General features: G+C 37.4%; 1 protein-coding gene across 1 annotated transcript; it reads left to right on the forward strand.

Annotated features, from left to right (window-relative positions):
* The first annotated feature begins 3660 nt into the window (after positions 1 to 3660).
* Positions 3661 to 13057, forward strand: LOC102842946 (acyl-protein thioesterase 1-like). The gene is made up of 2 exons (XM_006873240.1): positions 3661 to 3682; positions 12534 to 13057. Exons 1-2 carry the CDS (start codon positions 3661 to 3663, stop codon positions 13055 to 13057), a joined length of 546 nt encoding a protein of 181 aa, XP_006873302.1.
* The last annotated feature ends 2811 nt before the right edge of the window (positions 13058 to 15868 follow it).

Below are 15868 nucleotides of genomic sequence, written 5' to 3' on the forward strand. Positions count from 1 at the left end.
TCCTCTGGGAATGCCTGGATCTGAAGTATGCCAAGAAAAATCCAGATTCTTCTGGAAGATACAGTATCATTATCTCAGGTAGAGAAAACATTCAGATGATACAAGGACAATGAAATGCTTATACCCATGAAGGAAATAGTAAAGGACAAGGCTTTTTGTTTGGCTTTTGTTCTTAGGATGTAATTTGACCTTTCCTATATATATATGGTTGTTGTTATTGTTGTTGTTATGTGCCGTGGAGTCAGTTCCGACTCATAGTGACCCTGTACAGGGTTTCCAAGGCTGTAAATCTTTACGGAAGCAGAAAGCTTCATCATTCTCCTGCAGAACAACTGGTAGTTTTGAACTGCCAACCTTGAGGTTAGCAGCCCAATTCGTAACCACTACGCTACCAGAGCTCCTTTTCATATATATATATATATATAGTGGTGGTTACATGCCTTGGAGTTGATTCTGACTCTTTATCCTGCGGTACCGCTGGTAGTTTCAGACTGCTGACCTTGAGAGTAGCAGCCTAACTAGTAACCACTATGCTACCATTAAGTCAGTTCTGAAATATAGCGACCCTGGATAGGGTTTCTGAAGAGCAACTGGTGAGCTTGAACTGCCGACCTTGTGGTTCCAAGCGATTTTGCAGTCTAGCACATTAGCCCACATGGCCACACTAGGACTCTCTGTGTGTATATATCATAACATTAGGAGTCCTGATGTGGCACTGAGGGTTAATGTGCTGGACTGCAAGGTTGGTTTGAACCACAAGGTCGGCAGTTCAAGCTTACCAGTTGCTCCTCAGAAAACCCTATACAGGGTCGCTGTGGGTCAGAACCAACTTGACGGCCCTTAACAACAACAGCAATTATAGCATTGGTGAAGAGAAGCCAAGTTGGCCAGGTCTAGGATCCATTGCCTAGGTCCCTTTCTTTTTTTCCCCTGCACGATTTTTAAGAATGCTCTTGAAAAACATTGAGTAGCATTACAAATATATAAAGGATTTATGGAAACTCAAGACTCAAATAGCATTGATTTTGGACCATGTATTTGTGCAGTGTGGAGTGAAGAGTGTGTCAATATTTCTGTTTCATCTATTTTAATGGGCTTGTTATTTGACTAAAAAACTAGACTTTAGGCTATAATGTAGAATATTAAGTGTCAGCCCCAAACAAATTTGTTTTCATTGAACTTCCAAACAAAGTCTGTTGATAAGCTTTGAAATTAAGTTAGGACTTATTTTTCCCAGCTTAAATATGTATTTTTGATGTATTATCTACCCACAAATAATTGTCATCAAAATATAAAATAAACATTAAAGTTAGGTAGGCAGTGTTTTCTTATTGGTTCAGAATATTTTCCCCATTAAGTCATATGTTAAAATAGAGCTAACTTCCATTTTTGTTGTTGGTTTCCCTAAAGAAAATCTCTGTTCATATCTGTAAATAGTTACTGAAATAATCATTTTCAATTGTGGCTATATTGTTATTGTTTTCCTCCAGCTATGTTTTGATTTGTTGTCCTACAATTGTTGAAAATACCAAATAACGATTTCAAAATCTGCTTTCAACATGAAGACTATATTTGAATTAATTTTACTGGTGGAGAGTGAATAACCAGGAACCAATATCTGTTTCGAAGTCCTGGTATGGCGCTGTGGGTTAATGCATTGGACTGCAGAGTTGGTTTGAACTGCAGGATAGGCAGGTCAAGCTCACCAGCCACTCCTTGGAAACCCTATACAGGGTCAATATGGGTTAAAACCGACTCGATGGCACTCAACAACAACAGCAATATCTGTTTTAGGGGATAGCGGCCACTAGTTCATTTACATTTTGCTTTCAAGTTGCAACAACAACTACACAAATACCCACCCTTTGTGAAGACTATAAATTACTTTGCATGCATTGTCCCATTTAATCTCACAACAGCTCTCTGGGATGACTATTATTATTCCCTTTTTCTAAAAGACGAAGCTGAGTATCAACAAATCTAAGCAATTTACCTCCAAGTCACACAGCAAGTAAGTAGAAGACCTGAGAAAGTAACAAAGTTAGTCTGATTCCAAGGCTTATGTTGCTCTATTTCCTGTCAAAGTGAGACTGTACTGTTACTGTTGTTAGTCACCCTGTCATTGACTCCCAACTCAAGGATACCCCATGGATGACTAAATGAAAGGCTGTCTGGTACTGTGCCATCTGGTTGGTTGTAGATCAGACCATAGTGTTCTCATTGGATAATTTTCAGAAGCAGATTAAATTTCTTCTGGAAGCTCTTCTGAAATCTATTCATCACGCCTCTACTGGGTGACGACTGCAAATGAGGCTCATTGACTGGGAATTGAACTCAGGCCTCCGGAATGGAAGGTAAGAATCCAATCACAGAACCACCACTGCACCCTGAGGCTGTGCTATTGTTGTTAAGTGCTGTCAAGTCGGTTCCAACTCATAGCAACCCCTTATAGGGTTTCCTTTGAATCACAGACTTCGTGTTTAGCAGTACAATGCTTATCTTACAGCACTATACTGGGGATCTCAAATACTCTAGATATAGAGGAAAATATGGTGAAGACACCCTAAATATTGTTACTAAGTATGAGGGTTTGTGTACATTAAAGAATCAAAGTTGTTTAAAAGTGTTTTTTTCCACATCCATCCTCCACCCAGGTTCACAGATTTGGTACTCAATTAACAACTGCATAGAAGTGAATGTTAGATGCATCAATTCAGATTTTTACATGAATTGTGCCAAGCATAATTTTCTCAGTGAAGTCTACCTATTAAAAACAGTAGCCCTCACACATTCCTTTTTCCCTTTCCCTGTTGTATTCTTTTCCTTAACTCTCATTTCCAACTTACATAGTGAGAATTTTTTCCTGTGTATTTTGTTTATTGTCTTTCCAACCAGGAAACAAACCCCCAAGGGCAAGAACTGCTTCCTTTTAACTTCCAAAGCCTGAAATCATGTTTTACACATAGCAGGATCCTAGTAAATATCTGTCTAGTGAACACGTTTTTAAAGTCCTCCTCGGCCTCTGCAACACCAGCTCTGTGAACTGTATTATGTAGTTACTGGAGTCCTGGTGTGGCTCCGTAGGATAAACACTGAACAGTTAACTATAAGGTTGGTGATTCAAACCCATTGGACACTCTTAGAAACCCCATATAGGATTGCTATAAGTTGGAACTGACTGGATGGCACTTAAAAACAACAACAATGTGTAGTGATAAATGATATTTAAATTCTTCCAAGTTTCTTTTCACTGTTTGTCTGTCAATTTGTCTTGTTGTGGTGGCTTGCATGTTGCTGTGATGCTGGAAGCTATGCCATGATTATTTTAAATACCAGCAGGGCCACCCATGGTGGATGAGTTTCAGTGGAGCTTTCAGGCTAAAACAGACTAGAAAAAAGTAGAGTACTTCTGAATGGTTAGACACTGAAAACCTTATGACTATCATCAGAGCATAGTCAGACATAGTGCTTAAAGATTAAAACATTATGAATAGCACCAGAATGTTGTTAGATATAGTGCCCAAAGATGAGCCTTTCAGGTTGGAAGGCACTCAAAATATGACTTGGAAATAATTTCCTTCTCAAAACATAGTTTACCATGATGATACAAATGGAGTAAAGCTCTCTGGACCTGAATTTGCTGATAGGACACAACCCAAAATGAGGAGAAACATTTGCAAACATCCATTAATAATGAGAACATGAAATGTATGAAGTATGAATCTAGGACAATTGGAAGTTGTCAAAAACAAAGTTAAAGGCATAAAGATCGATATGTAGGCATTAGTGAGCTGAAATAGACTGGTATTGGCCATTTTGAATCAAACAATAATATGGTTTACTATGTGGGAACGACAAATCCAAGAGGAATGGCATTACATTTATTGGCAAAAAGAGCATTTCAGGATCTATCTTGAAGTACAATGCTGTCTGTGATAGGATAATATCCAAAAGCCTATAAGGAAAAACCAGTTAATACCAGTGTTATTCAAATTTACACACCAACGACTAAAGACAGTGATGATGAAATTAAAGAATTCTACCAAATCCTTCGTTCTGAAATTGATCAAACTTGCAATCAAGATGCAGTGATAACTACTGGTGATTGAAATGGAAAGGTTGGAAACAAAGAGGAAGTATCAGTGGTTGGAAAATATGGCCTTGGTGATAGAAATGATGCTGGAGATCCCATGATAGAATTTTTTTTTTTTAAGTGTTTTTACTGAGTAGTGAAGGCTTACAGGACAGATCACCATTTTTACATCCAGCAGACCATTGTAATGATTACAATACCCTCCATTTACCTCTATTACCTTTTTGTTTGTTTGTTTTTGGTGTACACATACCACCTTATTAATATATATTTGTTTAAATGTCCAAAGGGTACATTTTGCAAGCCAGTCTCCTGTTTGCAGGCATGCTGTTTTTCTCAGCCCATGGTCCTAAAGTCTACTGCTGTTCTGTCACTTTATGCCATTGCCTCCATCACCATCACTGTTGTCGCCACTTTTCTGGTCAGGATCCCTTGCTCCTCTCATGTTCTTCCCTCTTGATGGTCCTAGGGTCCCCTGTTCTTGAGATAACAGATTAACTGCTCCCCCTTTTAGTTGCACCTCTTCTACATTTGCAGTTGTGACAATCGCCATTAGAGCTGAAAAAATTACTCGCAATTCTATCATAAAGTCTTATCACCCTCATTACCAGACCCATCTGTATAGGAAGGAAATGATTCAGTTGGGTTTCTGTCTTACTCCCCGCATTCTGACACTAAGCAATCTCAAGAAATTTTGTAAGCCAGCCACTTCATGCCTTTGTAACCACCCAAATTTTGTTAGCTGGAATCAAATTGTCTATCCCTATAAGCCCAGTGTACTAAGGAGACATGTTTTATCCTTGCTATGGAGAATCCTTCCCTACTTGGTTGGAATTTTGAGCAGCCTCACCATGGTAGAATTTTGCAAGACCAATGACTTATTCATTGCAAATACCTTTCTAAAACAACATGGACCTCAACTGATGGACTACACAAGAATCAAATTGACCACGTTTGTGGAAACAGACAGTGGAAAAGCTGAGTATCATCAGCCAAAACAAGGCCAGGGGCTAACTGTGGAACAACCATCAATTTCTCATATGCAAGTTCAGGCTGAAGCTGAAGAAAATCAAAAACAAGTCCACCAGAATCAAAATATGACCTTGAAAAGATCTCATCTGAATTTAGAGACCATCTCTAAAGAGCTGTGGGGTGATATCATACAGGAAGAAAGTAAAAGGTCATTAGAAAGACCTGGAACAGCTAGAACAACAGAAGTTACTTTTTGAAAGAAAGATCAGCAGGAAAAATCCAAAATAAAAATGGCAGTCTGATTGGCTACTACAAGAACAAGTAAGTTGTTTGCCAAAGAGCCATCAAGGCAAAAAAGCAAGTTCCTTCAAGACAAATCCCCTTCCAAGACTGAAACTCAAAGGAAACACATGAGCAGGCATGTAAGCTTGCTGGTGATCACATCGGTCTACTGGTGAGTGGATGAGGGGGAAAGGCAGCAATGAGGAAATGGACTGAGTTCAACCATGTTCCATAAACTCCCATTGACCAGAAGATGAGAGAGAGAAGAGGAAGGGCTGGTTGGTCCTAAGTGTGGTGAGACCTGGGGACTCCTGAACCCATGTACAAGGATATAGTCGCTGAGGGCTAGAGCTGAGAGTGAAGCATCTAGCTAATATGAAGTATTATATTATATGTATAAGTATATAATACACATAAGAATGCCCAAACTAGCAGATAGTACCCATTTGACCTAGCCTCAATGGCTTGATGTTCAGAACTCAACTAGAGGAAGATAAAAAACAAACAAACAACTTTTGATAAAGGAAACAAGAATAAATTGCTACAATTTGATGAACTGACCTATACTTATGGATGTAGTAGCTCAAAATACCAACTGAGAGGGAAGGAGTATTCACATCAAGTATCAATCCTATACCCTCTGCATACAGGGTAGATAGGGGCGGGCAACTTAGACAGTGACTACCTAAAATGAGGGGCAATAAAGGCACGAAGTGACTGGCTTACAAGTTTTCAAGAGGGAGTTTAGTTTCAGAGATTGCAGGGGAAGGTACAGTCCCCACTAAATAGTTTTCGTCTTGTCTAGATGGGTCTGGTGAAAAGAGATAGGGATAATATTCTTATGTTTTAATAGTGAGTAACTGTTATCATGACTAATTGTGATTGTCACAACTGTAAAGGTAGAAAATTTATAACAAAACAGGGAAGTAGTTAATTTTACAGCCCAGAAACAGGACCCTAGGACTATCAAGGGAGAAGAGCATGAGTGGAATGTGGGATCCTATCCAGAGAAGCAGCAACATCAGAGATGGAGGCAGAGACGAGGACATAGAGAGAGGGAGCAGCTGAGGACTCTAGACTCATGGAAAGAGAAAGACTGAGTGCTGGTGGCCATGAGGCAAAAACAAAACAAAACAACCCAGAGGGAATAGAAGCAAAGACTGTTGAATGATGATGCATGGATGAGATTGTAATCATTGTTGAAACAATGGTGTAAAACTGATGTTCTCCCATGTAAACTACCATTCAATTCACAATAAAAACTTAAAAAAAAGAAAAAGACAAGAAAGAAAGAAAAGACCAAAGTAGATGTCAGAAAAGACTGAAAATTGGCTCTCCAGCACAGATGCTAAAGTGAATGGAAGAAATTAGGAAGTCAAAGAGTTGAGCAGAAAATTAAAAAGTTCAGCTAGAGAACAAAATGTGAAGTATTATAATGAAATTTGCAAAGACCTGGAGTTAGAAAACCAAAGGGGAAGAATACTCTAAACATTTCTTATATTGAGGAAACTGAAGAAAAAAAAATCCAAGCCTTGAATTGCAACATTAAAGGATTCTATGGGAAAATATTAATGATGCAGAAAGCATTAAAAGAAGATGGAAGATATACAAAGAGTCACTGTACCAAAAAGAAATGGTTGATGTTCAACCATTTCAAGAGGTAGCATATGATCAAGAGCCAATAATACTGAAGGAAGAAGTCCAAGCTGCATTGAAGGCATAGGCCTAAAACAAGGCTCCAGGAATTGAAGGAATACAAATTGAAATCTTTCAACAAACTGATGCAGCACTGGAGGCACTTCTTCACCTATGCCAAGAAATTTGGAAGACAGCTTCCTGGCCAACTGATTATAACGGATCCATATTAGTGCCCATTCTAAAGAGAGGTGACCCAACAAAACGCAGAAAATATTGGACAATATCATTAATATCACTTGCAAATAAAATTTTGCTGAAGATAATTCAGAATGGTTGCAACAGTACCTTGACAAAGAACTGCCAGAATTTCAAGGATTCAGAAGAAGACATGGAACTAGGGGTATCATTGCAGATGTCAGATGGACCTTGGTTGAAAACAGAGAATAGCAGAAAGATGTTTACTTGGGCTTTACTGACTATGCCAAAATTCACAGCCTCTGAAACCCTATACAGGGTCGCTATGAGTTAGAATTGAATTGAAAGCACATAAAAACAGCAACAGCAAGTTTCTTTATAAATTTCCTGGGTTGACTAATGAAAATGAGGTTGGTTAGGTTCCTAGGATATAATGGATTGAGTTGTGTCCCTTAAAATATGTGTTGGAATATAATACCTTTGGATATAATCCAAATTGTAAATAGGTTTTTCTTTGTTATGTTAGAGGAACCATACTCAAGTATGATGAGTTCTAAATCTAGTTACTTTTGAGTTATAAAAGAGTAGATTAGACATAGATATTTTCACATAGAGGAAGAAGACAGATTCCGTTTGAGATTATCTACAAGGCAAAGAACCAAGGAACTTCTAGGACTACCAAAAAGAAAATAACTGAACAATCAATCAGACCTTGATTTAGACTATAAACCTTTCGAACTGTGAAAAAAAAAAGTTTCCTTTCTTTAAAGTCACACACTTAAGGTATTTCTGTTCTGGCAATATTAGGAAACTAAGGTAGCTGAGTTGGGACTTGAAAACAATGAAGGCGAGAGAATAGTGGAGAATAAAAGATCTAAATTGAAGAAATACTGTTTTCCAGAGTGTGGATGATTTACTTGATTAAAGAGGAAATTGTCTGTTTAGCAGTTGGTTAAACCCAAACCCCATAAGCCACTGTCATTAAGTTGATTTTGAATCAGCAACCCTTTAGGACAGGGCAGAACTGCTCCATACAGTTTCCAATATTATAAATCTTTATGGAAGTAGAACGTCCCACCTTTCTCTCACAGAGTGGCTGGTGGGTTCAAACTACTGACCTTTCAGTTAGCACCCAAGTGCTTTAGCCACTGTGCCACTAGGGCTCTCTACTTATTCAAGGGCTCTGGAAATTACATAAAGGGTTTTGGAGTTGGTATCCTGGTATGGCACTGTAGGATAAGTGCTGGACTGCTAACTGCAAGGTTGGTAGTTCAAATCCGCCAGCTGCTCCTTGGAACTCCTATATAGGGTCGCTTTGAGTTGGAATTGACTTGACAGCACTTAACAACAATATCCCAGGGAGTGAAGACTTTAGGAACACAATCCACAGATGTCAAAGTTCCTGCTATTTATTAGCTGAGTACAGTGTCCAGGTTCCTATATCTCTGTGTGCTACAGTTTTCTCATCTGTAAAATAGATACAATAATAGTAATAGTCCTTAGCTCTCAAAGTTGTTTTAACAATTAAGATTCTGCAAGCAAAATGGCTGGCACAGTGTCTGGATGTAGAATGTTACTCATCATTATTCTAATATTATAAATATCCTTGTATGTTGCTGTATTATGAGTATTTTACATTTACTAGGAAAACAAACTATGGATTTATGAAACTTTGGCCTAAAATATTGGGGAGAGACAGGGGTGAAAGTTAATACATCCACAGGGCAGCATACATGAATAACCATTTTTTATGAGTTGCCCATATAAAATGCTGATAACAGTTATCACAGGGTGCAATATTTCTGCATGAGGCACTATAGGATAAGCGCTGGATGGCTGACTGCAAGGTTGGCAGTTCAGACCCACCAGCTGCTTCAACTCAATGGTACTGTAATAACAACAAGAGCCTGGGACACTGGGCAGAGTAGATAAGAAGACACACTCTGGAAAGTTTTCAAGTTTGAGCACTTACAGTAAGCTTTGAACATATATTATGTTGGTGTTTTATGCAGAGAATTTCCTGATTGCAACTTCTGACTCTTAATAGTTTTAGCAATTAGAAATTAAAGCAAGTCAGAGGTGAGGGAAAGTGGTGGAACTGATAAGATGACGTCAAGGCTGTCATTGTCATTTTGAGCCTTAGCCACAAGTATGAAGTTTCCTTCTTCCTCCCTCCTTCCCTCCCTCCCTCCCTCTCTTCTTTCCTTCCTTCCTTCCTTCCTTTCTCTCATTCTTTCTTTCTCTTTTTTAAATGTTTTATTATGAATTAAGTGATAGTTTACATTTCAGAAAACCGATGTACTTAACTAATTACACTTTCGTTCATTGCAATGATTACAATCCCTTCCATGCACAATTGACCAACAGAATTTGCCTCTATTCTATCCCCTTTCTCCCTTGATGTACGCAAAAACACGCAGAAATTTACAATAATTTAAACACCCAAAAGACACATTTTGCAAGCCAGCCTCCTGCCCGCCAGCACACAACTTTTCTCTTTCCATGAGTCTAGAGACCTCAGCAGCTCTATCTCTTCATGTCATCACCCCACCTCTGTCTCTGGTGTCGCTGCTTCTCTGGTTAGGGTCCCAAGTTCTGCTCATGCTCTTCTCCCTTGATTGTCTTAGAGTCCTCTGATCCTGGAATGTAAAATTAACTACTCCCCCTTTTTGTTACACAACTTCCACCTTTACAGTTGTGACAATCGCAATTAGTCATGATAACAATTACTCATTATTGGATATATATAAAAAAAATCCTATCCCCTTCTCTTTTCACCATACCCATCTAGACAAGATGAAAACTATTCTGTGGGGATTCCACCTCCCCCCCCCCCCCCCACACACACACTTGTATGCCAGGCACTTCATGCTTCTATATCCCCTCTATATTTATGATCCACCTGTACTTACAGTCTTACCACTAATAGTATATAGATTAATTTTTTTTCTCCACTCTTCCCTTTCAAACATTTTGGGTTTGTAGTTCAGATAACAAAGATCTCTATTTAGGATTCATAAAAGACTCTGAGCAAAGACTGCTTTAAAAAGAGGGATAACTGTTTTGGTTTCCATGGATCAAGTTGAGGAGGGGACAGAGGGAGATTTGGAGGGTCTGTGTTGTGAGTAGGAAAATGGACAAGGTTTTCCCTATGTGATAACTTGAGAAACAACTAACAATTTAGAATTAAACACTGATTTAGTGAAAATTACCTATAAAAATGAACTCACTTTTTAAAAGGAAAGTAAAAAGGGGAGCATGCCCTTGTTTCTTTGGAAACTGTTAATTTGAAATAATTTCTATTATTTACAAAGCTTTTAAAAAGAATGCCATCACATTTTGGTTGCATGATAGCAGAATAGAAAAACACTTTCAGACCTTAGTTTTGAGAAGAACCTCATTTCCTAGGCAGCCAAATGCAACCAAAGACAGAGGTCTGAGTAAGTTCAGTTATGTTACATTTTTGAGGCCACTGAAACTCAGAGAAACCAAAGTGAATTAACAAAAGCCAAGGAAGCCAAATAAAATATTTAACAGCTGGATATTAAGAAAGGCTTTATAATCATGCTTGTAATTCAAGCTTTTGGAATCAGGAGGAACTACAGGCAAAATTACAAATACCTTTGAGATTTTTCCGAAATAGCTAGTGTGATTTTAAAGACCTTACTCATATAGCATCCTTCTATAAGGCTTCTCTCCTTTAGGGGGCTTCAGAAACGCTAGACTCCAATTTTCCCTAGTGTCTGTTTAGTAATAAATTAGATACATAGGGTAGCAAAAACATGCAGTGAGCCTACAAGGGGACCATTTAGTGAACAGCTGGAGAGAAACTTGGCTCATCTAATTCATACAAACTCCTTTTCAGGTAGAGAGGTTATACCAATTTGGCTGAGTACTTTTTTGAGCTGTATTATAGCCTCTTTGGCTCCTGTACGGCAAACCCAAATGTCCTTTTTGGGATTGTAGGGTCTGAGGAATTGACAGTTATGAGAAAGGTTATTAGGCTTGGGACTACTGAATATTAAGAGAAGATCTGCATGTACTCTGCTGAAATTGTGAGCATCTAATGTTAACAGAAGCAAAGCAAATGACTCTGACCTTTTATAGTCCACTTGAAAGCATCAGTCTGTCTGAGTTGATTGCCTACACTGGCAAAATAGACCAGGGAACAGGGAATTGTAGGCTTTCTTTTTTTGTCACTCTCTACTAAGATTTTTTTTTACTTTGATACACTTGATTTTTAGAGCAGTTTTAAGTTTACAGAAAAATTGCACGGAAAGTATAGAGAATTCTCATGTGTCCCTCTCCAGCCACATTTCAACATACAGTTTCCCTTATTATTTACTGACAAATTAGTATAGTACATTTGTTACAATTTATGAACCAATGTTGATACAATTGTTATTAACTAAAAGTCCATAGTTTATAGTAGAGTTTATTCTGTGTTGTACAATTCTATGGGCTTTCAGTTCTTTTTTATGATCCTTCAGTTGAAGAGGTTGTTTGTCAAAGTGATATCTAGTTATTGTTAAGTGCTGTCGAGTCGGTTCTGACATATAGTGACCATATATATTATATGGTTTCTGAGGAGCAGATGGTGGGTTTAAATTGTTGCCTTGTGGTTCGCAGTGGGTTCCAATTAAGTAGGATCTTAGGGAAACATAGCACCAGCTTTATTTGTGGTGATTGTCAATATAACAAGGAAATGGAGAAGCTTGGCTCTGTGATGGCAAATATTTCCCCCTCTCAAATATATCCATGAAGCACAATAAGTAATCCCGCCTGACTTTGGTGAAGACACCTTTTAGATGAGCATTACTGGTTAGTTTTACTCAAAGGTAGTTGTAATGCTCTTAGGTGCCACCATGGATCAAGTGAATTCTGAAATTCTTGTCACCAGTTACATATGGAGTCGCCATGAGTCAGAATCAACTTGATGCAACAGGCTAGAATATATATGCAATATTAGAATCTACCTTAAAGCGCTGTTGCGAGGATTAAATGAATAGATAATGTGTCAAGCTCAATGCTTGGCATATGTAGTAAATGCTCATCCTTGTTAGAAATTATTTTTATGAGCTCTAATTAAGTTATGGGAGACAGACTTAGTACTCAGATATGGTCATGAAGTATAGGAAGCTCAGGGAAAAGCATCAGCACTGAGATTGCTCGTCAAACTAGCTTGCCATTCCTATTCCAAGTGCACAGACATGCCACGTAAAATATTAAAAAATAAATAGTTGAGTTTGAAATCAAGAAAGTGACCTTGCTGAAGATATATATATATATAAAGAGGCTGAACTTCTGAAAAAGCATTGCATCATCTGTGAATGATGCCTGTGCCTACACGCACCAGTTACACCTGTTATGTTAAATATAAAAATGACTGTGCCTTCTTATTTTGATATTATTAGACTTTCACCAGATTCACAGAAGGATGATAATGGAATCAAAGAAGCAGCAGAAAACGTCAACGCTGTGATAGATCAAGAGGTGAAGAACGGAATTCCTTCTAACAGAATTATTTTGGGAGGATTTTCTCAGGGAGGAACTCTGTCTTTATATACTGCTCTTATCACAGGACAAAAATTAGCAGGTGTCATCAGGCTCAGTTGCTGGCTTCCACTGAGGTCCTCATTTCCACAGGGTCCTATCAATAGAGTTAATAAAGCTATTTCTATTCTCCAGTGCCATGGAGATTGCGACCCTTTAGTTCCCCTAATGTTTGGGTCTCTTACTGTGAAAATACTAAAAACGTTAGTAAATCCAGCCAATGTAACCTTTAAGACCTATGAAGGCATGGTGCATCGTTCGTGTAAACAGGAAATGATGGGTGTCAAGCAGTTCATTGATAAGCTCCTACCTCCTGTGGACTGATGCCTGCTGCTAAGAGGCCTTGTGTGGAAGTACACCCGCGTCATATAGAGTAGAAACTGTTTATGTGCCTGCCCAATTCTGAAATTCTCATGTTTGCAGTGTTAAAATGTTCTACAAATACACGCCAATGACAGACTAAATATTGTTTTTTCATAAAAAACTTTCAATCTTTTCAGTTTCTAGATGTGTTTGTATATTATGATTCAGAATATACTAGTATTACATAGGTTAAACACCTAGCATGTTTTTCTCAAAAGTAATTCAGTAAAACAATAAATACTGTAACTAGATTTTTATTGTTGTTGTCATTGTTGTCAGGTGCCATCAAGTTGGAACCGATCCATAGCAACCCCATGCACAGCAGAACAAAACAATGTCCGATCCTGGGCCAACCTCACTACCTCTGCCACATTTGAGTCCATCAATGCTGCCACCTGGCCAATCCATCTCGTTGGGGGTCTTCCTCTTTTTCTCTGACCCTCCATCTTACCTAGCATGACATCCTTCTCCAACAACTGTTCCCTCTTGACAATATGTCCAAAGTAGGAGAGATGAAGTTTAGCCATCTTGGCCTCAAAGGAGCACTCTGGCTGCACTTATTCCAAAACTGATCTATTGGTTCTTTTGGCAGTCCATGGCACTTTTAGTATTCTCCTCCAACACCACAACTTAAAGGCATCAATTCTTCTACGATCTTCCTTATTCACTGTCCAGCTTTCGCATCCATATGAGGTTATTGAAAATACCATGGCTTGGGTCAGGCATACCTTAGTCCTCAAGCTGACATCTCTGCTCTTCAACACTTTAAAAAGTTTCTGTGCAGCAGATTTGCCCAATGCAATACATCGTCTGATCTCTTGACTGCTGCTTCTGTGAGTGTTGATAGTTGATCCAAAAAGAATGAAGTCCTTGACAACTTCAATTTTTTCTCCTTTGATAAGAACGTTGTTTATTGGTCCAGTGGTGACGATTTTTGTTTTCTTGACATTGAGATGTAATCCATACCGAAGGCTGTGTTCTTTGCTCTTCATCAGTAAATGTTTTAAGTCCTCTTCACTTTCAGCAAGCAAGGTTGTATCATGTGCATATCGCAGGTTGTTAATGAGTCTTCCTCCAATCCTGACGCCATGTTTTTCTTCATAGAACCCAGCTTCTCGGATTATTTGCTCAGCATACAGGTTGAGTAAGTATGGTGAAAGAATACAACCTTGTCTCACACCTTTCCCAATTTTAAAACATTCAGTGTTCCCATGCTCTGTTCAAACAACTGCCTCTTGGTCCAGGTCCAGGTTCCTCATAAGTATAATTAAGTGTTCTGGAATACTCATACTTCGATTGTGTGGATCATGACAAGATTTTTATTACATTATTTGAAATTTATTAGTGTGATTACTGAAAATGTGTTCATGTATAAATGAACAGTTATAAACGAGTTATGCATGCTGTGGCTTACACTATGGATTTATTTCAAAATTGCTTAGTCACCATACAGTCTCTCTCTCTCTCTCTCTCTCTCTCTCTCTCTATATATATATATATATATATATATATATATACACAATGATTGTAATACAAAATAAGAATGAGATGGTATTACATTATTTCTAATAGTAGAAATAATGCTTTTACATGTCAACGAAATTGAGTTCTTCTCAATTACTGGCCCTTTTATTTTGGGGAATAGACTTTATTTATTTATTTATTTATTTTTTTTATCTTTTGTTTAATATTCATTTTCCTCTTCAGAAAACAAATGTATTCTTCCTGTATCATCCTTTATAACAGACCAAATATTGCCTCTCTGCCATAGATATCTGCTGTAATTTGACATTCTAAATCACAGACATTTGGTATTTTAAATGCATTTATAATTATATAAAGAAATGAGACATCACTTAAAACCTCTGAAGTACTTATTTCTGAAACTGTACCTTAGTCAAAATTTAGACCTATTTAGTTGGAAATCCATGTGAATTTTCAATCCATGTTACAGGACTAATTCTGTAGGTTTTGTTTTTTATAATCATGTGGAAGAATTAGGTCATAAACTATTATATGTTATAAAATACTTATTATTTCACTCTTAGATGATTTGGTCTAAGATGGGTCTTGTAGCACAGAGTTTATTTATTTTGTGAATATGTCTGAAATCAATTACTATAGAAAATTAGTAATTTTTAAGAAAAATGTACTTTATTTCTATCTGCCAATGAACTAACTTGAAACTTACTTTAGTCAATAATTTCAGATGGCTGATACAAATTATTTGAAAACATTTAATGGACAATAAAGTTTAGTTAAAACCCTATACATATGTTGTAGTTATTAGACAGTTTAATATATAACAGAAATGTATGCTTGTTATTTTGAACTGTTAATTTTTCTGCTGATCAGAACAGTATCAGGAATGCATCTTTATAAATGGGTGCTAATTGATAATGGAAATAATTTAGTGATACACTATGTAGAAAGTTATTAATGAAGCCATATGTATATCTGGATTTTGCAATTATGTACAATCATTTATGAACAAATTTTCCTTTACTCTGAAGAATATAAATCCTTTAGTTATACAAATCAGAAAAATCTTTATGGTAAATGCTTTATTGTATTGAAATATTGTGCTGTAACATGGGAAAATATAAATCTTTTTCAAGATTTCTATCAATGCGAAATAAAATTTAAATTCTGACACTTAAAAAAAACAAAAACAAAAAGAAAAGTGTACTACAAGATTGTATTCTTTCACCAAACGTATTCAACCTTCATGCTGAGCAAATAATCCGAGAAGCTGGGTTCTATGAAGAAAAA

Source organism: Chrysochloris asiatica, unplaced genomic scaffold (assembly GCF_000296735.1).
Source record: "Chrysochloris asiatica unplaced genomic scaffold, ChrAsi1.0 scaffold00231, whole genome shotgun sequence".
Taxonomy (NCBI): domain Eukaryota; kingdom Metazoa; phylum Chordata; class Mammalia; order Afrosoricida; family Chrysochloridae; genus Chrysochloris; species Chrysochloris asiatica.

Bases quoted from the DNA above. Each gene is read 5' to 3' on its own strand.
- LOC102842946 (XM_006873240.1), top strand. From the start codon at position 3,661: ATGAGGAGAAACATTTGCAAAC. The intron at 3,683-12,533 runs ATCCATTAATAA...GCCTACACGCAC, and splicing joins GAGGAGAAACATTTGCAAAC to CAGTTACACCTGTTATGTTA.